Source organism: Polypterus senegalus, chromosome 4, assembly GCF_016835505.1.
Source record: "Polypterus senegalus isolate Bchr_013 chromosome 4, ASM1683550v1, whole genome shotgun sequence".
Lineage (NCBI taxonomy): Eukaryota > Metazoa > Chordata > Cladistia > Polypteriformes > Polypteridae > Polypterus > Polypterus senegalus.
The window spans coordinates 165,257,849-165,282,876 of NC_053157.1; the positions used below are offsets into that span (position 1 = coordinate 165,257,849).

Genomic DNA, 25,028 nt, shown 5'->3' on the forward strand with positions numbered 1-25,028 from the left:
GACAGTGGCACTGACAAAAAGACAGGAGATAACCCTGGCAGTGGCAGAGTTAAAGATTCTAAGATTTGCATTAGGTGTGACAAGGATGGACAGGATTAGGAAAGAGTACATTAGAGGGTCAGCTGAGGTTGGATGGATGGAGATAAAGCCAGAAAGGCAAGATTGCATTGGTTTGGACATGTGCAGAGGAAGGATGCTGGGTAAATTGGGAGGGAGGGATGGAGCTGCCAGGCATGAGGAAAAGAGGAAGGCCTACTAAGAGGTGGATGTAGTGAGAGAGGACATGAAGGTGGTGAGTGTGACAGAGCAAAATGCAGAGGACTGAAGATATGGAAACAGATGATCTGGTGTTTCAACCCTTAATGAGAGCAACTAAAAGAAGAAGACATGTTGTGTTCTTTAGAGCAGATTGTTTATAGGTGTGTATAGGTGTGTTTTTCAAATTCACCATTTTATAAGCACTATATTTTATAGAGCATTGGTTGTCAAGTTCATTCCTGGGAGCTACTGTTGCTTCAGGTTTTTATTCAAACCAGTTTTCAAAACTGCATTTAATTGATCTAATTTGTGTATAAACTAACATTTTTCATCTATTATTTAGTGTTCAGAAACATGTGCTAATATGGTATTTATATTTAGAAGAAGTTGTGAAATTTCATGTTTTTTGCAATAGCTTTACTGTCTTTTAGCATTTATTTTTAATTTCATGGAGTTTTCTCCTTTATTATTTCTAAATACTGATATTGACAAGCAGTACATACACATGTACAAATGACACTAAATGATATTTCAATGTCTTGTCTATTTGTGTGCTAATTAGTCAGAAAAGGATTAAATCATTGATTACCAAGTTCAGTCTTAGGGACCACCGTAAAAACAAGTGTTCATCCCAACTCACCTCTGCTTTTAACTGGGCTTCTGCCTTCATTTAGCAAACTTCTTTGTGTCAATTCAGAAATTGCTGCAGTTTTGTTGGAGTGTAGCATAGCAAGCGCAATGTGTGTTACATTGGGTTTAATTATTTTTTTCTTTTTCTTGCCTTTTAAGATCTTGAGGTGTTTTGTTATTGTTTTAGTTATTTAATCCAAAATTAGCATGCTAATAAATGACACTGAAGTAGCTGCCTACCTTTAACATTCTGTGTTTCTTGCATCTATTCCTGCACTGCTCATCACTAATTGTAGGTATATAATTAATGGTGCAAATTCAACTTGAAAACTTGAATAAGAAAGAATATGGTGAAGCATAATTATTTAAAGTTATGGCAAAAATGAATGAAAATTAAGAAAAGAAGAAAACATAGCTAATTATACAGTTGGGCCAATTTGAAGATATATTAACATACAATTTACGGAACTAGTTGGAAAGAAAAACCTGCAGCTAAAGTGATACCCAAGGACTGAACATGAGAATTCCTGTTATAGAAAATATCTAGTAATAGCTGCAAGGTTTTTATTGATAAAATTTGACACAGTTACATTATTAGAGTCAAAGAACGTTCATAAAGAATTTGTGAAATAAAGAAATTTTGAAAGTTTTTGGTAACTTGTGTTACTATCTGCAATAGTGCAACAAAAGAGCACATTATTATTCTTTGCAGAAAAATGCATCCCTACTTCAGGTATAAATATAGACTGGAAAGGAAAAGCCAAATATTATGTTTGTGAAAAAACAGTTAAATACATCTGTCAGTTAATAGACCGATTCTTTAATTCCCATCAGATTCTGTCTGTGTGTATTTTCTTTCGCATCCTTAAAAACATGTATGTTAGGGACTGAACCTGTCATTGAGATGGACTTTATCTGCTATTCTGAAAATCAACACATTGCTCTGTTTCTTTCTATTAGGAGGAAATGAGTTTACTGTTGATAACACAACGCCTGGACAGCCTTCCACAATTATACAATTTACTTATCATTCTCACTCACAAATGATCAATGTTTTAAAGAAGACTGCAGCCAGATGCTCTGATATTTCAAGAACATACAGTATTGGTCGTAGTTTTGAAGGGAAAGACCTTTTGGTTATTGAATTCTCTGACAACCCTGGTCAACATGAATTATGTAAGTATTGAATATTAAGGAGCTTGCGCAGAATTAATACTGTATGTTTATCATTAAAATATTGCTAGGTAACTATTTATTTTAGACAGAAAATTTACACAATACATTTTCCTAGACAAAGGCTTTATACATCCCTATAAGTCCCAGTAGACATCACTTGTGGATTTTTTGATTTTTATTAATTCAATAATGTCATTAACTAATGTATGGGTAATTGAATGTCTGTCACTTAGGAATGACAGGCATTTTTCTGCCTAGCTTCCCCATTACTAGGGGCTCAAAAGTATATGGATTTGACTGATAAGCTATTCCATAGCCAGGTGGGAACAGTTCCCTCATTATTTCATTAACTGTTAAGCAGGTAAAAGGTCCATCAATAGGCTGAGAAACCAAAATAAAACTTTCAAGGAGTGGTCAGATCAACCATTTGGTACATTCTTTAAGTAAGGAAAACACTGGTGAAATCAGCAGCACCAGAATGTCTGGAAAATCACAGAAACCTATGACTGCAGAATTCTGTCCTTGCTGAAGAAGAACCCCTTCATGACATTTAGCCAAACCAAGAACTCTCTCCAGGAGGTAGACATGTCATTGTCAAAATCTACAATCAAGAGAAGACTTTGTGAAAGTAAAGACAAAAGGTTTACCACAAGGTCCAAACTACTGGTAAACGTCAAGCATGGCAAGGACAGGAAAACATTTTTTAAAACTCTGTCCAGTTCTGGAACTATTTTCTTTGGAAAATAGAAACTAAAATCAATATACCAGAATGTTGGAAAAAGAAGAATATAGAGAAGAGAAGAAATGGCTCATGACCCAATGAATACAACATCATCTGTGAAACATGGTGGAGGCAGTTTTATGGCATGATCATGCATGGCTGTGAATGGAAGTCAGTCACTGGTGTTTATTAATGACATGATTGCTGACAGAAGTCAGTCAGTCAATCATTATCCATCCATCCATCCATTTTCTAACCCGCTGAATCCGAATACAGGGTCACGTGGGTCTGCTGGAGCCAATCCCAACCAAATCCCGTTCAGGGCGCCAGCCCACCGCTGGGGCACACACCTACCCAAACATCAAGCACACACTAGGGACAATTTAGGATCGCCAGTGCACCTAACCTGCATGTCTTTGGACTGTGGGAGGAAACTGGAGCACCTGGCAGAAACCCACACAGACACGGGGAGAACATGCAAACTCCACGCAGGGAGGACCTGGGAAGCGAACCCAGGTCTCCTTACTGCGAGGCAGCAGTGCTACCACTGCACCACCATGCTGCCCACTGACAGAAGTAGCAGGATGAATTCTGAAGTGTATGGGGCTACACTATCTGCTCAGGCTCAGCCGAATGCTGCAAAACCAATAGGTTGATGCTTCAAAGTACATATGGGCAATGAGCCAAAACATACTGTGAAAGCAATCCATGTGCTTTTCAAGGCAAAGACGTGGAAAATTCTTCAATGACCAAATCAATCAACTGATCTCATCCCAAATGGACTTGCATTTCACTTGCTAAAGACAAAACTGAGGGCAGAAAGTCCAAGGAACAAGCAGCAACTGAAGACAGCTGCAGTTAACGCCTGGAGAAGTATCACTAGGGTGGAACCCAGGACTTGGAGATGGCCATGACTTCCAAACTTCAGACTGTAAAGGATTTTCAACCAAATATTGAAAATAATCATTATAGTTAAGATTATGTTAGTTTGTCTATACTTTTGCATCCCTGAAAAGAAGGGGACCATGTATAAAAATGTTTGTCTTTTTTAAACAGTTCATAAATAAAACCCCTTGCAAAGAAGTTTATACTTCAATCACATCTTGATTGCTTTCTTTCAAATCCATTGTGGTGGTGTACAGAGCCAAAATTATGAAATTTGTGTCACTGTCCAAATACTTATGACCTGGCAGTATACATGAGCAAATTCCTTGTTAAATTCCCTGGTGCTTGTTACACATGGAAGCAACTTGCAATTTTCCTCTATTTATTTATTTATTTAAGGGACAAGTTTGGTATTTTTGATGTCAAAATCTTGGATGTATTAATTTGCCACATGAAATTGTGTTCTAAAGTGAAGTGAATTTTTTTTAAATTTTAAAAAATAATTAGCCTGCTCTTGCATTTTATAATGTTGTCTTTTTGAAGTAGAAAAAAATGTAATTAAGGAACATTGCCTTCTGTATTTCGGAATGATGCTTGTTATGATAAAATAAACTGGAAATAATTCATTTTAGTACAGATCCTCAGTATTGTTTTCCTATGACAAGGGTACATTTCTTGCTCATTTCTCCATTTGCGGCAGGAGTCATTATTGGAGACATGACAACCCCACCTTCACCAACCTATATTCTGCCTATCATTCTACTTTTGCTTCTGCAATTATGTTTTTTCAGTGATTATGCTCTACCATGAAACATCAGATGCATCCTCACATCATATGATTATTTTTTCTTAAATCTTGCTTACTTTTCATTCGTTACATTATGTGTTGTTATTTTATGTCACCTACAGTGGAAGATTCACACTGTGACAGTACAATTAAAAGAGCATATAAGAGTTTAATTGCACTTGTACATGTAGCAATAAATCTGAATTTAACTGATCTGCTTCACTTTAGAACTCAGTTTATATATTACATGATTATGAAGAACTCTGATTTGAAAAATGCCCCTTATCCTTTAATCTTGCAAAACTGTAAATCATATATAAACCACAATACATCCTAGGCCAGTTTTCTAATATGACAGTATCTTGATCTTCAAAATTTTAATTACTAATATGGAATTACCCTAAAGCAGGCTAATGATAGTCATAATAAAAAAAACAGACAGTGATGTACCTTTGTTTTCATACTTTTCTAACAAGCTGTATATTGAACTTTAAGTTGTTATTGTTGTTAATGTTTTTTTACTGTAGTTTTGGCAGGTCACAATGTAGCCGAGTCCAAATCTGCAATCTATGTTACAGTTGTTTCTTTCCACAGTGGAGCCTGAATTTAAGTATATCGCGAACATGCATGGAAATGAGGTCCTTGGACGGGAGCTTTTGATTTATTTAGCACAGTATTTGTGTTCCGAGTATCTTTTGGGAAATGGTCGGATCAGGACCCTCATAGACAACACAAGAATTCATCTACTTGCCTCAATGAATCCAGATGGATATGAGATTGCTGCTGCAGAGGTAGAGGATCCGAATGAACAGGAAACTGAAGTAAATATCAATCCCCAAGATACATTACGGATCCTCTCTTGGCATCTTCCTTTCCAGTTTACAGTAATCGCCCCACCACCAGATTATCATAATGAAATATTAAGTATAATATTTAAGCAAAGTGATAAAGTGTCAGTCTAAGAAAATAAATTATTTTAATTAGCCTAATGGTTTGGTTTAAATTATAATAATTTAAATATTTGTTTGCAATAATAGACTGCTATTTTCCTATAATTTGAAAAAGCATGATAATACATTAATATTAATTTTATACAGTATCTGGCAGTGGGGATATTCTTGGCCCTAAAATATTTTAATCTTACTAATATTTCAAACTTTTCTAATTATTTTACTAATTTTAACGTAGAATGTAGTTTAAATTACCAAGCAACTAAAATATGTAGGCTTTTAGTTAAGGTTTAATTCTTTCAGATAAAGCTGGACACCACGGATAAAAGAAATATCAGGAAAATCCACTAATTTAATTAGGAATAGTATTTTTTACATTAAAATATGTAATTTAATCCAACTTGCAAAAATATTAATTAAAGAGATACCATTGGGAAGGTATAATTTATTTTGCATTTAAATACCCATAAAGGCAATTTATTTTATTATTCTTTTATGAAAATATATAACAAAAGTGGTTTATAATTAATATTTAATTTTTGAGATTTTTCTTCGTAGGGACCCAGGAAACTGGAATGTGAAAGTGTTAACTTAGAATGTGTTTGTTTTATTTTTGCTTCCAGCCATTCAGCCGGAAGTTGCTTGGCCTCTGACTGACATTTGGCTGAAATCAACCATTCATTTCTATTTCAGAAGGGTGATTGGATGACATCTCTTTGGAGTAGTCAGCTGTGTTAAGTGAAGTTAAACGTTTATTAACTGCCAAATGCAAAAAAAAAAAAAGATTGGTAGGCAAAATAAAAAATAATTTTAAAGCTGTTAATAGTTGAAGGTTCGTATTTTAAAATTGGTCCCACTACCAGTATTATGAGAGTGATAACGTATTTTTGTATCTTGGGTGAAACAGATAATATTTTCCTTGAAGTATAATTGTCATCAACAAAAGTTGTGTTGCATAGAAAATGCTAAACCGTGTTGATCCACATATATGATGTGCAGTAATTAATTTTTTAAGTTATATTGTATTAAAATGTAAACTGTGTATTGAAAGGGAAACCATGCAGTGAGTTAAAACAAAGTATATTGAAAGTAGCATTTAAAAAAACATTTTACTGTGTAAGTTTAACTCATAGAAAATTCCTCGTGGATAAAGGGAAGTGACAGGCAATTACGTACATTACATTGCACCAGAAGGTATTTACAGATTTCTTTGTTATATATTACGGGCATTGATCTAATCTTTCATTAGTGATCATATGTCTTTCTTTATTTCCATTATATTTGGCTCTTAGTCAACTCATGATTCTATGTCATGGAGTTATTTAGTATTTACTACATGCAAAATGAGAATAATGCCATTAAAATAAAATATTTGTAATAATAAAACAAGAAATAGATCATTAGTAGACAATATGCAAATATGTATGCAGTTAAATTTAAATAACTGTCAATTTTAAGTATATAGTTATTTGCAATGTAAGTTTGCATTTATTTTAGTACATGTAGTATAGCAAAGACATTTTGTAGACAGTTTTGTATAGTTTCATTTGAAAACAGTAATATACTCACATGTGCAGAAGTAAATCTCAGACATAGAAAGATCAATTTTAACTGTGCATGGTTTCATAATTATATAAGGTACTTAGTTTACATTTGTGCTAATATAACATGAAATTTGTTGCTGTACATTAATACTATAGTTTGCACTTACTAAATCATCCCTGATGTGCCTGGGCATTTCAAAATCTGAGATGCTGGCCTCTTTGAGCACAATAGGTTTTCTCGCTGTTTCTGTCTCTATAACACTGAACAGCAAATACAGCGAACTGCTTCAAAGCAGTTAACTTTATTTGCTGCCATATCATACTGCATTTTAAAGCATGTCTTTAACTTTATTAAAAACTGTGCTTTGCATTTCCCTCATTAACATTCTAAGGTTATTCTAGGGTCATAGGTACAACGGATGGACAAGTGGGAGAGCCAATAGTCAAAATCTTGACCTGAATAGAAATTTCCCAGACCTCACATCCATTGTTTACCAGAGAAGAAGGAACAAGGGATATCGCACAGATCATATTCCCATTCCAGACTCTTACTGGTTTGGTAAGGTATGAATTCCAAATATACTTTGCACTATATATTTTACATGAGAACATAAGAAGAGGTTTAATAAAAACAGGCCATTCAGTCAATTTATACTCAAAAAATCAACAGTCAAAATGTGAAGGTCCCTTGGTGGTATTTCCAACTGCACTATGATATAACTTCAAAACCTGTACTGTGACATTTGTGCAAAATATGGACTTTTATCATCTCTGTTCTTAGTTTTCTTATTTTTCATAAGGAGTACATTAAAGCTCCCTGTAGTGTTTGACTTTCAAATGTTTGCATATACTTACATTAAACCTAATTTATGCACAGTTGTTAGCACTGCTGCTCCACTGATTCATTGCCCTGATCTAGCATCCCTTTCCAGGTTGCTGTTTGTATGAAGTTTGTATGCTGTCCCTGTATCTGCATTGTTTAACCCCGACTACCTTGTTCCGTCTCCTGTATATTTTCTTGCATAACAGCTCATGTTCATTTCCTAATCACAAAAGTCAATCAACTGCCTATAACTTCCAGATCCAGTAAAGTATTATTTTTTTTGCAGTAATAGTTGAAGATTTGCTAGCTTCCAGTGGTTAATTACATTACTTACCTGTTTTGAAAATACATAGTCTAAATGTGCAGGTTTCTTATTGAAGGTAAAAGACATTTTTTGCCTGAACATTTTTTTTTATTTACTGGCATGTAACTGACTTGTACTACAGAAGCCTTGTCCTGCCACTTGAACAAAAATGTGTTGCATTAATATGCAAAATAATTGTGTTATTTTGCAAAAGTATTACATTATTACCCAAAATATATTGCCTGGTGTGTTCGGTATCTTCATGCAAACGCGGTCTTCGCTATCTTTCCACATCCCATAAATGTGCATCTTAGGTTATCTTCTTCTTCTTCTTTCAGCTGCTCCTGTTAGGAGTCACCAAAGTGGATCATCTTCCTCCATATCTTTCTGTCCTCTGCATCTTGTTCTGTTACACCCATCACCTGCATGTCCTCTCTCACCACATCCATAAACCTTCTCTTAGGCCTTCCTCTTTTTCTCTTGCCTGGCAGCTCTATCCTTAGCATCCTTCTCCCAATATACTCAGCATATCTCCTCTGCACATGTCCAAAGCAGCGCAACCTCGCCTCTCTGACTTTATCTCCCAACCGTCCAATTTGAGCTGACCCTCTAATGTACTCATTTCTAATCCTATCCATCCTTGTCACACCCAATGCAAATCTTAGCATCTTTAACTCTGCTACCTCCAGCTCTGTCTCTTGCTTTCTGGTCAGTGCCACCGTCTGCAGCCCATATAACATAGCTGGTCTCACTACTATCCTGTAGACCTACCCTTTCACTCTTGCTGACATCCGTCTTTCACAAATCATTCCTGACACTCTTCTCCACCCATTTCACCCTGCCTACACTCTCTTTTTCACCTCTCTTCCACAATCCCCATTACTCTGTACTGTTGATCCCAAGTATTTAAACTCATCCACCTTCGCCAACTCTACTCCCTGCATCCTCAACATTCCTCTGAACTCCCTCTTATTCATACACATGTATTCTGTCTTGTTCCTACTGACCTTCATTCCTCTCCTCTCCAGAGCATATCTCCACCTGTCCAGGGTCTCCTCAACCTGTTCCTTACTATCGCTACAGATTACAATGTCATCAGCAAACATCATAGTCCATGGAGACTCCTGTCTAATCTCGTCTGTCAACCTGTCCATCACCATTGCAAATAAGCAAGGGCTCAGAGCCGATCCCTGATGTAATCCCACCTCCAACTTGAATGCATCCATCACTCCCACTGCAGACCACATTACAGTCACACTTCCCTTGTACATATCCTGTACAACTCTTACATACTTCTCTGCCACTCCCGACTTCCTCATACAATACCACATCTCCTCTCGAGGCACCCTGTCATATGCTTTCTCCAACTCCACAAAGACGCAATGCAAGTCCTTCTGGCCTTCTCTATACTTCTCCATCAACACCCTCAGAGCAAATATCGCATCTGTGGTACACTTTCTTGGCATGAAACCATACTAATGGTCACTAATCATCACCTCACTTCTTAACCTTGCTTCCACTACTCTTTCCCATAACTTCATGCTGTGGCTCATACAATTTTATCCCCCTGTAGCTACTATAGTCCTGCACATCACCCTTATTCTTAAATATCGGCACCATTACACTTCTTCTGCACTCCTCAGGCATCCTCTCACTTTCCAAGATCCTATTAACTCTTTTAGGGCTGATTTTTGTTTTCCTTTTCTCCCAGGGCTGAATACTTCTCACAAAAACTAAATTTTCTGAAAAGCACATAAAGCAATAGTTTTTTACATGTATCAATGTAAAATGTCTGTAGCGCCTTATTTCAGCATTTTAGCCATCTCTGGCTGCCGCGACAGTGTCAGCAGATGCATAAGGGTGGTGTCAGTAGAACAGAGCACTACTGATGCCGTTACCTCACTTTCATTTTAGTTCTCGATCTCCAGATCACCTGCACCAAAACTGGAGTCTGACAAGTCAGAGTCCAATTCAAAATAATAAAATATACGTAAAACGTCACCCATTGAATATTTTGCTTTGCGCATTCACTTTGCTCTCTCGCCAGATGTTGATGCCATTCTAGGGATTGTTTACGCTACTCACATACATGCAGGGATTCGACATTCCTCCCAGCAAGGACAGTCTACCTATAAAGCAATGGTGAGTTTTGTCAACGTTTGTAGCTGATTATCACCCTCTACCCATGGATGTCAACTTTAGTCATTATCTGCACTCAACCTTGTTGTCGAAAAAAGTCAACATCCGCCCTAAAAGAGTTAAACAATCTGATTAAAAACTCCACTGCCATCTCTCCTAAACACCTCCATCTTCCACATGTATATTATCTGGACAAACGGCTTTTCCATTCTTCGTCCTCTTCATAGCTGACCTTACTTTCTCCTTGCTAATCCGTTGCACTTCCTGATTCACTATCCCCACATCATTCAACCTCTTAGGTCATCTGCCAGACTTAAATAGGTTCCTGTGGATGTGTTTATTTGTGTATGTGTGTTGGCCCTGCAATAGACTCGTACTCCATCCAGGACTGTTTCATGTTTTGGGTCAGATGTCATTAGGTAGCTTCTGGTCCTCTGCAGTCCTAAAATGATAAAGGTATCTTATGCTTAAAAGATCTCCAAATGTTTTGTAATTAACCTTAATTTACTGTATACCACACTGTACAATATTGGAGTTTTTTAATTCATATCTTTACAATTTATAGTGTAAGTAAGCTTTATCTTTGCACATTCTAATCATGTTCTGTAAAATGTAATGTATAAAAGATCTGGAAAAAAAGATAAAAATTAAAGCTGAAAAAACAGAAGAGAAAAATGGAAGGGTAAAATTATAAAGATAAGCAAACTGGCTCATTTAAAGAACTTATTCTATTCTGAATGCAATTACAAGGTGATTTACATATATAGCTAAACTGAATTACTCTATATATAATGTACATTTTTTATAATGGTAGCTCTATAGTACAGGTACAGTATATAATTGAAATCACTTGATCAAGGTCAAATGGCGTCAGCTTAACTAATTTAAACTAAAATGACTTGGTCATTAAGCTATGCTGTCTATGAAGTGTGAAGAGATTCAGATTTATTTTCTCCTCAGCATTCCTCACTTTCATGTTATATTCAATATTCCTATACTGTATACTGTAGTGTTCAATGTATTTTCTCTTTATTTGTTTTGGTAAATGCGGTATAACACCCTTAATATTAGTCCAGTCTTGATAGTCCATTGACACACAATGGCAATCTTAACTTTTTAAATCTGAAACTGGTTCAGCAACATATTAAACCAGGGGTTCTCAAAGTCTGTCCTAGGAGCCCACTGTGGCTTCAAGTTTTTGTTTCAACCAGATTCATAATTAGCTGGTATTTTTTTTTTTCTCTTCTCTTATTCTACATTCAGAAAAGTTTGGCACATGATTTTTAAATTTAGAAATATTTCTATTTTTTCTTTAGATTTAAATGCTTAACTGTCTTTTGTTGATTTCATTATATTTTGCCCTTTCTCTGTGCAGCTTGCTCCCTTCGTTGTATCCTAATAATCCATCCATTTTCCAACCCGCTGAATCCTAACTACAGGGTCACGGGGCCTGCTGGAGCAAATCCCAGCCAACACAGGGCACAAGGCAGGAACCAATCCTGGGCAGGGTGCCAACCCACCACAGTTATCTTAATAATGACAATTAAAAATGAGCAGAGCAAACACCCAGGCAAATAACACTGAATTATTAAAGGCTGCAACTTACTTTAGTGTCAGACCCACTAATTAATAAATAATGGATTAAATAAACAATTAAAACACCTGGAAAAGTAGAATAAAAATCAAGAAAATATAGTTAAAAAGAAAAAAATTTACAAAACTTCGTTTCCTAATTTCTATATTGTTCTCAAATCACAGAATCTGGGAAATAGTTCACTTAATTAGCCCAGGAGTCTAATTAAAAACAGAAGCTGGTTGGAACAAAAACTGCAGTAGCAGTGGGTCCCCAGGACCAAGTGTAAGAACCCCTGTATTAAACAATCATTAATAACAGATATCGCTGCTGCCTCGCAGAAAGGAGACCTGGGTTCACTTCCCAGGTCCTCCCTGTGTGGAATTTGCATGTTCTCCCCGTGTCTGCATGGGTTTCCTCTGGGTGCTCTGGTTTTCTCCCACAGTCCAAAGACATGCAGGTTAGGTGCATTGGCAATCCTGAATTGTCCCTAGTGTGTGCTTGGTGTGTGTGTGGGTGTGTATGTGTGTCCTGCGGTGGGCTGGCAGCCTGCCCGGGATTTGCTCCTGCCTTGCGCCCTGTGTTGGCTGGGATTGGTTCCAGCAGATCCCCGTGACCCTGTGTTAGGATACTAGGCTGACCCGCCTTTTAAGGCGACCGACTTTTAAGTTGACCACTTCTTAAGGCAATTCAATATGTAGATCAATTTGATATTTTATACAGACTCATTAATTTGGTTATATTGCATTTGAGCGGTATTACTTTAATACTCATAGTTTCTGTTATTTTGTGATGAAATTTAAACTTTTTTTCTATATTGAGGTCGCCCTTTTGAACCCCCCTGATATTTACTACGCGGTGAGGCATTTGTACTCCATCAACATTAATTATTTCCAGAGACATAATTTTGTCTATTTTTCCAGCACATCGCGCACAAAAGCAAGGGAACGATGGGAGCACCAGAACTCTGCTCACATCATGTCGCTTCGTACCTCAAGCTGCAAGTAGTAAGTCTGTGATAAGCGGAATACCACTACGCTTTCCACTCACGGGACGGAAGGACAATCTCGACCGCTTTTATATAGTAAGAAAGAAGAAGAAGATATCGCACAGTCTGGAGTAGAAAATCATCTTTTACCTGGAAAAACGAAACTACAAATCCCATCGTGCACTACAAAATGGACGGGGCGTGTGTGAAACTCCATGCCTGCGTAGCACTCACGGGACGGAAGGACAATCCTGACCGCTTTTATATAGAAGAATAGTGGGTTGGAAAATGGATGGATTGCATTTGCAGTCTTGTTTGCTTTCTGTTTCATTTTTTGTGATTTTTTTTTGTTTACTAACATTGACTGACTGACTAATAACATATACAATCTTTGTTGTGCAGAAACTTTAAACTACACACTAGGATTGTCACACACTTTGATTATCATTTTTGAAATGTGTGAAAGGTTTTCTGCAACCATCATTGCTAGTATTATATAAGAATTTGATTTGAATGGCCATCATTTACTGTGATACCCATTAGGATTTACAAATAACCACAATTTCACAGCTCAGTTGTTTTTCACAGTAAGTAAATAAAATCAATGACACAGGCCTGTCTTGTTATCACTGTTTTGTAAATCATCAGCGTAAAAGTAAACCTAATCATTTGCACTGTTTGCCATATTCATGTACATAGCAAGACATTTAAAAAATTTGCTAATTTTGCACTTTCTGGTTTTGCTGACATGGTCAAATACTTGTTTTTATTTTTAGACAGCTCGGTTCTTGCCATTATTTATATTGGTGCTCATGCTTATTCACAGGAAGTTATCTTAACAAAAATATTTTTATATCTTAATTTAATTTTATTTATGTATAACAAATAATCATGACCTATAGTATGTCATCAAAATATTTTGAAAGTTAGAGTGGCAAAGCACTTTCAGATAAGTGTGTTCAATATTCTTGCTGACAGTGTTATTTTACTTATGTGCAATGCAGGTGGCTCCTGAGACTTATGCTGTAATGAAATGGATAAGATCAATCCCATTTATGTTGTCTGGAAGTTTACATGGTGGAGAATTAGTTGTGTCCTATCCCTATGACTTTTCAAGGCATCCAGAGGAAGAAAAAATGTTTTCACCTACTCCTGATGAACAGGTAAAAGATTATTTTAGTTCTAAGGTTTTTATAAGTAGACATCAGGCCAACATACATTAAATTTTATTTTATAAATACAGTATATTATTCACTTAGTGAAATGGTCAATTGATTTCACTTATATTTTTATGATCCACATCAATAAAATTCTCTGAGATTAACATAAGAATGTTGATCAGAAAATCCATGGTACAAGAATAGGATGTAAGAATCATAATAAAAAAGGTGCTGCAGGGAAACATTGCATAAGTATATTTGTAAATATTTGATAGTTTTTAGAGACATTATTTAACATTTTATCCATAAATCTGTTTTCAAACCCTCTTAATATCATTATAGGATGACAGAGACATCAGGTATAAGATAAGATAAATTTGTAAATTGCTGCAATATACAGAACCATAAATATTACTGGTCGATATCCAGGATCGGAATAATGAAAAGTGGGATGGATTTTAAAATGAGCAATCAAGGCCATTTTGTAAGTGACTATCCAAATCTGTTTAAGGATGGTATCAGATCAGATAAATTTACGTTTCTGGATTCTATGCTGAGATGGATGTACCCTGTAGTGAGCTAAGCTTTCTGCCTGACCTTCAACTCTGGAGTTAAAACAAGTTTATAGTTTTCAAACCATTTCACAGAGGTTCCTTCTCTTGAAGTAGTCTCCAGACCACCTTAAGATGAGACAAATATTTCTCTAAACTAGGAATGGAAGGGTCCCTATTAGGTAAACTATAGGGTGATCCAGATCTAATTATGCAATTGTCATTACGATATAACTTATTAAATTTATTACATAGAAAAACACCCAAAAAATCCCGGACCATCGAGAAGTGTGCAAACTGATGACATGAAGATTCATCTTCGCGCCAAACTGGAATCGTCCCCGCATAAATCAAAATCATCCAGACGATCTGGATCTGCATAATTAGATCTGGACGACCCTGTAAGTAGTGAGGGCTTAAAGCCAGACAGACACTGAAATGGGGACATTTTGATAGATTAGGTAAACAAGTCATTTCTTAAAAATTTGGCCAAGTGCTGAAAGCTATTTAATGTATATGTTACGGACAAAACCCGAAGGCCATTTCACATTTTGGTCAAGAGGTGTGACCAAAGTCCAAATTACTAGAAATGACCAGTGGATATGCTACTTTGGCTGGCCATTTCGCGAAGTGGCAAGAACTCCCAGGCCAAAATTCAATGTGCTGATGTAAGTCTATCCCCTCAAGGAGCAAAGATGTTTAAAAACTTAAGATGCAGATTCAGAAGTGAGTTTTCCATTCTGCATGAGAAACTGCTCAAGGCGGGTCTTGTTCTTAAAGCGGACACCACTTGAGACGGCCTTGCCCTCGCCCAAACACTAACCTTAAGGTCAATAAAATAGGTCCCTGATGTTAAGTCACTATTTTAGGGCTAAAATGATAATGGAAATGTGAAAACTACTGTACTTATATACCTAATCTTAATTATTGTGAAACAACCAAATGGTGTCCGTGTGAAACAACCAAGTGGCGTCCGCTTTCTGAGCAAGAACCGCCAAGGCTACACTTGATGCAATTGCACTACTAAGTGCACAACAAATCGCTGCTCAATGCCTTTTTTCTTCTGACTTTGGCCAATCGCCCCATGCTATTTCGCAAACTGGCTGGCTAAGTCCCGAAATTAAGGAAAAGATCAGACATTGGCTGGTCAATTTACAGCAACAGCAATTTCCTGATTTGGCCGGACACTTCCCGCTTTGGCCAATTTCGGGTTTTGGCCGTAACATATAAATCAAAAAAGAGTCTAGTTCTCTGTTAACTTGTTCTGTTTGCCTTTTGCACTTAAGATGATACTCTGACTTTAGATTCTGAGTAGTTCCCAATTTGGAGGCAAAATATGGTCAGAGTTGTAAGATAAATTGTGGTCTGCTTTCTGAAAGATACATTTTGGAATTCTGTGACAGCAATAAATCTCCATATTAAATATCCTTAGATGTGGGCACATTTTTAAATGGAACAAAATGTGCATGTTTTGAGAATCAATCAATTAAAAATAAAATGTAAAAACTTTACTCAGTGATGGATTTAAATGTACAATAAAATCATTTGACAGTTCTTCCCTTGAGTGAGTAGAAGGAGGAATCGGCCCCATGGGAATCCATGACTGTATTTAAGTTTATTACAGATTGCACAAACTAGCGCAAACTGTTTTATAATTATTTTATATCTCAAGACTTATTCTCCTACTACAATTAGTATTGTACGAGCTCCATGGTTTGGGTGATCCTACGCTCCATGGTTTGGGTGATCCTATGATTGTGTGTGTCATCCAATTTTCCTTCAGCTTCAGCTTGGGTACTTCTCAATGAAGGACTGCAATCTGGCACAGAACTGGTCTTTGTATGTCTCCTCATTGTCATTGGTAGGCACATAGCACTGTGTGATGTTCATGTTGATCTTCTTCTTCTTGGACGCTGTGATGATCCTTGGACCAAGAGCTTTCCATCATATAAGACTACTCTAGACAACATCAGAGCTACTCCTTGAGTGTGGGGGGACATTATTCATTTCATGTCCAGAGTATGGTACAATCTCTCATGAGACTAAACATTTCTGTCTGGACTGGTCTCACTGACTCCAACCAGGGTGAGGTTATAGTTTTTCATTTCCGCTGCTATATAAAAAGACTTCCCTGTCTCATATATGGTTCTCACATTCCATGTTCAAATGTTGGCTGCCCCAGTAGAAAGAAGTATTGTCAGTCTTGTGGCTTCCAGGGACTTCCAGCTTTCATCACATGCTATCATAAAACTTCTTATCGAAGACCAATCTCTACCCAGGGCTGAGACCTGTTGATCTCTTGTTGTGTTTTTGTAGCTAGTTTTTGTTTTAACAGGGTGGGGTAGCTAACCCCATGCCCAACCTTCCTCTTTTCTCACCCAAACTTGGGACTATCCATGGCGGGGTTTGACGCAATCATGGTTGATAAACAAACCAAACAGTCATTGTCAAGAAGTATTTTGCTTATTACAAAGAGAGTGAAAAATCAATGTCATGGAAAAGTAATAGCAAAAACGAGGTGATGCATAACCACATTTTATAGAGATACCTGATAGTCACACCTGTGTAGTTTTCTGGTGTTTTTTTTTTTGTGGAGAAGCATAAGAAGATTCTGTTCTTTAAGAAAATTTAAGAAATTGTGCTTAAAACAAGGAAAATGAGAAAAAGAAATGAGCAAGAAATGGGACAAGAAATGAAAAACCTTTGTATAGTTCAAATGATACCATTTTTTTGCTTCCCTTCTACTGCAATGCTCTAGTGTTAATTGTGAAAGAGTAAATGCATACTATTACATACTATATACTATTTAATTTATGCAATTTTTTTTGGAACAAATGTATCTTTATATCAATTTTAAATCTGAATTTTCAAGTTCTCAGTTTATTCTCCAATTTCTTTTCACAAGGTCTTCAAGCTTCTAGCTCAATCATATGCAGATGCACATCCAGTTATGTCACAGAAGACATTAGACAGATGTGGTGGATCCTTTGCTGATAAAAATGGCATTATAAATGGTGCCTTGTGGTACAGTTTCCCGGGAGGTAACTGCCTTGCAATTTTTATCTTTTGCATTAAACACACTGTAGTAACTCTTCTATGTCGATGATTGCTTTCCAAAAATGCAGTTTTCATAAATATATGTACAAGATAGATAGGGTATATTATCATGTATATGTCCTAATATGCAGTATTAACAAATGAGATCAGTGCACACTTCTGCAGAAGAAGACCTAAAAACATTTTTCTTATGCAAAATCCCTAGATATTTTAAAAGTTAAATTAAAAACAAATACAACAGTATATGGCTTTATCGTAACCCTCCATGCATTAATGGTAAATTCCAAAGTACTACTTATTAAACAGAACATAATTCTGTTTACTTACAAAAAAATACAAATATATAAGTATATAATACTTGATTAGATGTATAACCAAGCATTTACTTATTAATACTGAATCAGTCGACAACAATAAAGTGACTAAATAAATTTTTTTAAAATAATAAAAATAGTTAAAATTATAGAATATAACTTACTGTAGCTTTCTGAAACATGAAAAAGGAAAATAAACAGTTTTTCCATTTTTCATTGGTTTCCTATGTGAGACAATCACCAAAAATATGCAGTTTGTCCATGGTATGTTTAAACGTACTTACACATAACTAGTTGGGTTTTCATTTGGAATACCTTTGGTAATAAGAACATGGATGGATTCATGGTTTTTCTGACTCTCTCCAGAGACATGTTTGTCAGGCAGCTTGTAATGTCTCTGATCCAGAAACCTCTTGGGGTCTCTAATAGAAGCACCTTCATTCTTTGAGCATTCTGAAAAAAATTCTCTTCCAATTTGTCTATTGTTTCATTTGTTCATTTTAGTTGGCATATTGCTCTCCATACTTAAGCTTGCCAAGGTTGAGCATCCCTAATCCAAAATACCCGAGACCAGAAGTATTTCAGATATTTGCTTTTGTCAGAAGGCAGAAGTAAGAAAAGTCAATAAGTAACGGCGAAGATGCAGAATGATTTAATCACAAACGATAGTAATCATTTTGTACAAGTTTAGTGCTAACTAGGATCTGTCATGCGGCCTTGGGGCCACGTGTTTGACATACCTGTTATAGATACTCAACCTATAGCTAAATATAACTTGAAAAATCTTTTATCAGTATGATATTGTGCTTGCAGGTAAATTATGTCACATTTGATGGCAAATGTCTTTATATAGAATATAATTATTGAAAAATATAATATTATGAAGATATTTTGTTGTATATTAATGACAGTTATTTGTGTTTATTAATAAATTTGATCTTTGCTGAGTTTCCTTACACTATGTTCACGTAACTACAGTACATTTTCATTTAAACACAAAGACATTAGCCTCCATTTTCAGCACAATGGAAACTGAAAATGCTGTCTGGAGCCATATACTTCTGAAAATGCTGGGTCAGCATTTCAGTGTGGAGGGCTGAAGATATAAATTTTTGAAAATGCCATCTGTAATTGTGATCTGATTTGTTTCAGCTTATTACATAGCCCTTCCCTGATTGGATCCTTCTCATTACAAGGTCTGATTCCCAGACTGGTCACCCTTTGTAAAAGAAAACCATATCCCAACATAGCAGAAATAGAGAAATGTGCTTACCCATATGCATCTAAATTGCATTTTGTACAGTGAATGAAACATATTTGTGCAAAAGGCAAGTAATATAATGGTCGATAATGTTTTATAATAAATCCTGTGGCCGGCAGCATTACCATGCTTTCAAGGTTTTTTCAATGTGGACATGCCCAGTGTAGACAAACATCTACATCATATGTGTTTTCAGTTATTTTAGTGTAAATGCAGATACTTTTGTGAACAATGTGAAAATACTCTAATGTAACAAAATTGTTTTCATTACAAAAAAAATATAGTTTTTAATTGAAAATGTAATATTGTGGATAGCCTTAGTCCTGAATTGAAATTCATACACAAAGTCAGTTTGTGTGTCCTCATATGTGCTATAATGTTGGATAAACATTTTTCATTCTGTTCCATCCTCAGTTCTTTTGTAACAAAATTTATTTTAGTTCAGTTACAAATCTGACCTTTGTCTATATCTTTTCAAGAATATGTGTTATTGTTGCAAGCAATGAACTAAAACATACTTCTTGGAATTAACAGGAATGTCAGATTTCAACTATTTGCACACCAACTGTCTTGAGATAACTGTGGAACTTGGCTGTGACAAATTTCCAGGAGAAGAGGAACTTTACACAGGCTGGCAGGAAAATAAGGAATCACTTTTAACATTTATGGAAATGGTATGTTATGTTAATGGCAGACAATAATATATTGCTTTAATTTTCTGTTAGTCATTCATTTATACTTGACCTATGCTTTTAGTTTTATAGATAATTATAGTACTCATTAAATGCATTGTATTAGCAGGATAGTTCCCTATGAAAAACACTACTGGTAAAGTAAATCTTTATTATTATAAAGATTTAATAGCCAAAATGTTTGTCATGCCCTCCATTCTGTAAAACCTAGTAAACTAATCTCACTAGAATTTTTCTGCAAAGTTTGCAAATTCAGAGAAAGTAGCCCCTATTATACTTGTACATGGTAAATCCTAATTTACTTTTAAATTAACTTAATTTATGATTACACAACATAACGGCCTTAAAGAATTGAACAGGTATGCTTTATTTAGAAGGACAGTGTCAAAGAAAATGTACAATTCTAGACTACATAACCACTTTCAATGTTTATTTTTCCAAAGCTGGTCTTTAGCTAGCTGCAGTGCATACAGTCCTCTTTATGTCAGATTTTCAACATCTGAAGTGCTGCCCTCAAATGCTTTTTTTAATACTTGAAAGTGCTTCTATTCAGTAGTACAGGACCACTGCATGCCGAACATGTGGAAAGATCAGTGAGTTTTCTTGAAGAAGCATTTTCATTTGCTGAATCTAAATTCATTCCCAGTTAATCTGTGTAGGGTTGAATGAAAATGTGTGTTATTTAGTATGCTTGATTGTTTTATTTTTGTTAAGAACATTATGAAACCAGGGATGCTACAAATGCTCATGCCAAATCTTAAATACAGTATTTGTCAGTACTGAAATGATCTTGGTTTTACAATACACAGGTTATTAATTTAACTTGCACAGGTTAAAATGAAGTTTGCATATGTACAGTATAGCAAATAAACATTAAAAAAACAATAAGTCCACACAATGTTTATTTTTTTGTCAAGCTGTTAATTTTATTCTTTTCTATTTTAACCAGATATGTATAGTAAATTGTTGCACTTAAGCAATATTTCTAGTAATGTGATATCAAGTTGTGAAAAAGGACACATTTAAGTAGCACAATGTTTCAGAATATTTTTATACTAGAATACAGGTAGCAAATGTTTTTAAAAACTAGATATGTTAGAGCTCACATTTGACGTATCATACAATAGACCCAAGTGGTTACTTTGCAGATGCTTCGCCGACTTGGCCATGCAAGAGCAACTGTAACCTTTCACCTAAAGAAGAAAATCAGCTTGTCTGTTAGAAACAATGATGACAATTGGATTAAACATAATTTTCACAACAAAAAGAATTTGAACCACAAAACTGTTATGGAAAATGCAAAATTAATATTTCAAGGAATTGATTCTTTTAAGTTTGTGAAGGATGTAGCTCAATACCATAATAAAAATGTTCAAAAGATCGACATGACAACATTTGCTCAAAGCTGGACTAACCATTTGATTGAACTTTTTGTACAGCAAGTATTATGAAAGTGGTTTTCATTTGTGTTCTGCACTCTTTTAGAATAAACTAACCATATTCAATATTTCTAAATTCAATTCTAATTCTAGTCTAAAAGGATAAATGAAGTTTTGACTTTGACAAATTACAAGTGATAATATTTAAATTAGATATGCAGATTTTTTTGGAATAATGTCTGAGCCATTACAATCAAATACTGTACTTGCCCTTGTCTATTTTATTGTTTGTGTTTCATGAGTACATTTCCAAACCACAGAAAAAGCGAAACCTGTTCTTGTAATCAGGTCGCAGGTTACTCTAAGCAGTTAAACATCTGACTAGCCTTTTAACCCTTCTCCTTATATTCCCTAACTAGCAAAATACCTGCGCTTCGCAGTGGCAAAGTACTGCCTTAAAATTTTTGTTAAGAAGAAAATTACACCTTTTTAAACTGAGGGAAAATATACCAATAATTATTTGTTAAGGATCTCTTTGTATACCACATTGTCAGTTCGGCCCTCCGGTTGTAATATGACCAAGCTGTGCGCTGAGCTTACTCTTGAGCATGCAACGTACAGTTGGCCATGTGAACGGTAATCGTGTTTCAAATCTCACAGCTTGGATTTCTGCTGTCATAATCGGTTTGAGTTTCATGATTTGTTTCAATTACGACAGTATTTGCAGGACTTGTGTTTAAGTGACATTCGGCATCTGTCATGCGTTGTAAGCATACAACCGGTTTCATTGAGAACTTCACATCCAGCTTTTGAGAGTTTAAACATTCATAAACATCAAAGTGTCCACTACTGAAATCGTCACCTGTGAATCTAAGATGTTTAAGAGACATTGGCAGTTGTCGAAACGTGTAAAATATTTGGCCATTTCGGTACACTTGAAAGCGACAACCGAACAATTCAATTGCAGCCATCAACTCACATGCAGAACCATAGGTGAAGGGCTTAAGCATTTCACTCTTCTAGTGCTCCCGTGTAGTATAATTATCTCCTGTACCGTCATCAGTCCACACCTTGAACCTGTCCCAGTCATTCAATACATAAGACACAATGTTCCTCCGGATATCAAGAGTGAGCCTGATATGGCTGTGCAATATGTAACAAAGAGAATGGAAAAGGCAGGTGCCATCTCCGGGCATGGAAACCACTCAGTAAGTGACAGTTCTTTGATTGATGGTGATCACCTTGATAGACATGTTAATGGGGGTACAGTTGGAACGATAAAGGAAATGGGTACCTGAACAATGTAAAGTAAGTCTAAAATACCTACGCAATAACTACAATCGTAATAAACGAACAATAAAACAATGGAGAAGCCATGGATTAAATAAAAAGGCTGCAGTTATCAGTAGGGAGACGTGAATCCAGTGGCGAAGCAAGAAAGGGAATGTAGAGACCGGAGCAACGTGGGAGGCGTTGGGATGGGGGACCCAAAGCCGCCTCACACGGCGACCAAGCTGCAGGCTATAGACGTATATATGTACGTAAGTAGGATTCAGTTAGCTTTGGGAACCTGCGTACCAAATTTCTTGAAGATGGGCCCATAAGTAACAAAGACTGTTGGAAAGTTCAATATGGTGGCCGACAGTGGTGTCATACCACTGAAATAAGTACGTACATTGGTTTCGGTTAGCGCAGGGAAGCCACCTACCAAATTTCGTGAAGATGGGGGCCATAAATAAGAAAGTTCAACATGGCGGACGTTGTTGACCGTTATGACCGTTACGTGTAGAATTTCGAAATGAAACCTGCTTAACTTTTGTAAGTAAGCTGTAAGGAATACGCCTGCCAAATTTCAGTCTTCTACCTACACGGGAAGTTGGAGAATTAGTGATGAGTCAGTGAGTGAGTGAGTGAGTGAGTGAGTGAGTGAGTCAGTCAGTCAGTCAGTCAGTCAGTCAGTCAGTCAGTCAGTCAGTCAGTCAGTCAGTGAGGGCTTTGCCTTTTATTAGTATAGATTGTTCTTTTTTGGTTCCATATTTACCACCCTTTTCATGGTCTTTAAGATTTGCTGTCTATTCTTCCATTCTTATTTTACTTGTTTATAATATCTGGTTTTTCAGTTTTTCTTTTTTTAGCATGGAATCACCTTTTATTTACTTTTTGTTTTTCCATTTTGTAAAAAAACACTCGTAGACCTATGTTTTATTTAAAGCTTCCTCTTTAAAAGCATTTTCAAGCATCACAACAGTTTCATGAGCTGTTTTCCCTAAGAGAAAACAATATTTAACGTAGACTCACTGTTCTATATGATCAACTATCACAAAAATCGCAGAACACGTTTAATAAGCACCAAGTAAAACCAACATGGAATACCGTATGAACAATTTCAGAGCAACGCCACTTGGCAGACTGCTACAGAATACTTCAAGTATGCTACAACTAGCGGCAAAATTAGAAACTAAGTCTAAATTGTGCACCGGGTACAGATTCCAGTTATTTTTGTGTACCCCCTCATATATTTGGATTGATTTTATTATTATTATTAAGTTTAAGTAACTGAAGAAGTATTTATATTTTAATGTTTTTCTCTTGTTTGAATATATTTTTCCTGGCAGACCCACAGTCCACTGCCATTTATTGATAATTTTGCAGATACATTTTTGGCCAGTGTAGGGAATGTATGGAACCAAATGCCTTACAAGCACACCGGAACAAAATTGTATTACTGCTTCCACTGCTTAGATGTCTCAGTGCACACTGTATAACCAATACAGCTTAAGAGGTGATCATAAAATACAAAGCTGTTTAGTTCTTAAAAACACAGTACATTGCAGAATTAACATTTATTCATTCAAAAAACTTAGTCTTATTGTAAAATCTCTGTCCTTATGCATACTTGACTAATTAGAGTCATACTTGAAAAGGAAGGTAATATGCTTTGCCCCCATTTAAAATAAAATAGGAGGAAGGAAAACTTTTCTAAAAAAAACATTGAAGGTGGAAGATCACAAAAAGACTAAACTTTACTACATTTCATAAAGTAATATTCACTTTTTTTCTAAAAACTTTAATGGGTCATTTCATATCCACGCAGAACAGCTACATTTTGAGGAATACAAATCCCCATTGTGGTGAATTTGCAAAAGTAATATTTTACACCCTTCCTTGTAATAGCTATAGTTTGATTAATGTCCTTGCTAACAACAAATTATTGAATAGGCTTACCAGGGCCCATGTATTGCAGGATTCTCCTGATAGTGACGAGAAAAAAGAAAAGATGAGGAAGTTAGATCATAATTTTCTAAGCGCAGTTATCTGTCTCATGATTTATTGTAACTAATCACAGCACTCAGTCTCTGCCTACAAGGTGAAGGTAGTAGTTTCCTACTTTGTTATCATCAAGTGACTGCAAATTGAAAAAAATACTTTTTTGGACACAATAGCCAAATAACTGCTTTTGTCAGAATATCATTTTAGTTACGAACTGTTAATGTTGATCTCAAAATAGACTCATTTCGGCCTTTCTATGTAAAGAAAGAGAAGGCCCAGATTTATAAAAAAAACAAATATAAATGCTGGTAGGATATAATAGTTCAGCGTTTGATTGTCAGCTTACAGTGCCTGACATAAAGATATTTGTAGTTGCATTTTTTTACCGTTATTTTTCATGAGCTTCTCACAGATCTAAATTACAGATATGTTTAAGACACTCCCATTCTAAATGTTATTGTTCACTTGTAAACAGTTGTTTTAGGTTAATTCAAGCACACAATTTTTTGTCAGTCACATACTTGCATAAACATTACTGTTACTGCTTCGCTGTGACTATGCATTTA

At 35.8% G+C, this 25,028-nt stretch overlaps 1 protein-coding gene across 2 annotated transcripts in view; it reads left to right on the forward strand.

Annotated features, from left to right (window-relative positions):
• cpz (carboxypeptidase Z) overlaps positions 1-25,028 on the forward strand; it is a 35,802-nt gene that overhangs the window by 7,172 nt on the left and 3,602 nt on the right. Inside the window, exons 4-9 of one of the 2 annotated variants that reach the window (XM_039751622.1) lie at positions 1,849-2,064; positions 5,052-5,278; positions 7,354-7,515; positions 13,783-13,941; positions 17,395-17,530; positions 19,656-19,795. In XM_039751622.1, coding sequence (XP_039607556.1) covers positions 1,849-2,064; positions 5,052-5,278; positions 7,354-7,515; positions 13,783-13,941; positions 17,395-17,530; positions 19,656-19,795 — 1,040 coding nt within the window. The remainder of the gene's footprint in view (positions 1-1,848; positions 2,065-5,051; positions 5,279-7,353; positions 7,516-13,782; positions 13,942-17,394; positions 17,531-19,655; positions 19,796-25,028) is intronic. The other variant, XM_039751623.1, reaches the window with a different exon arrangement.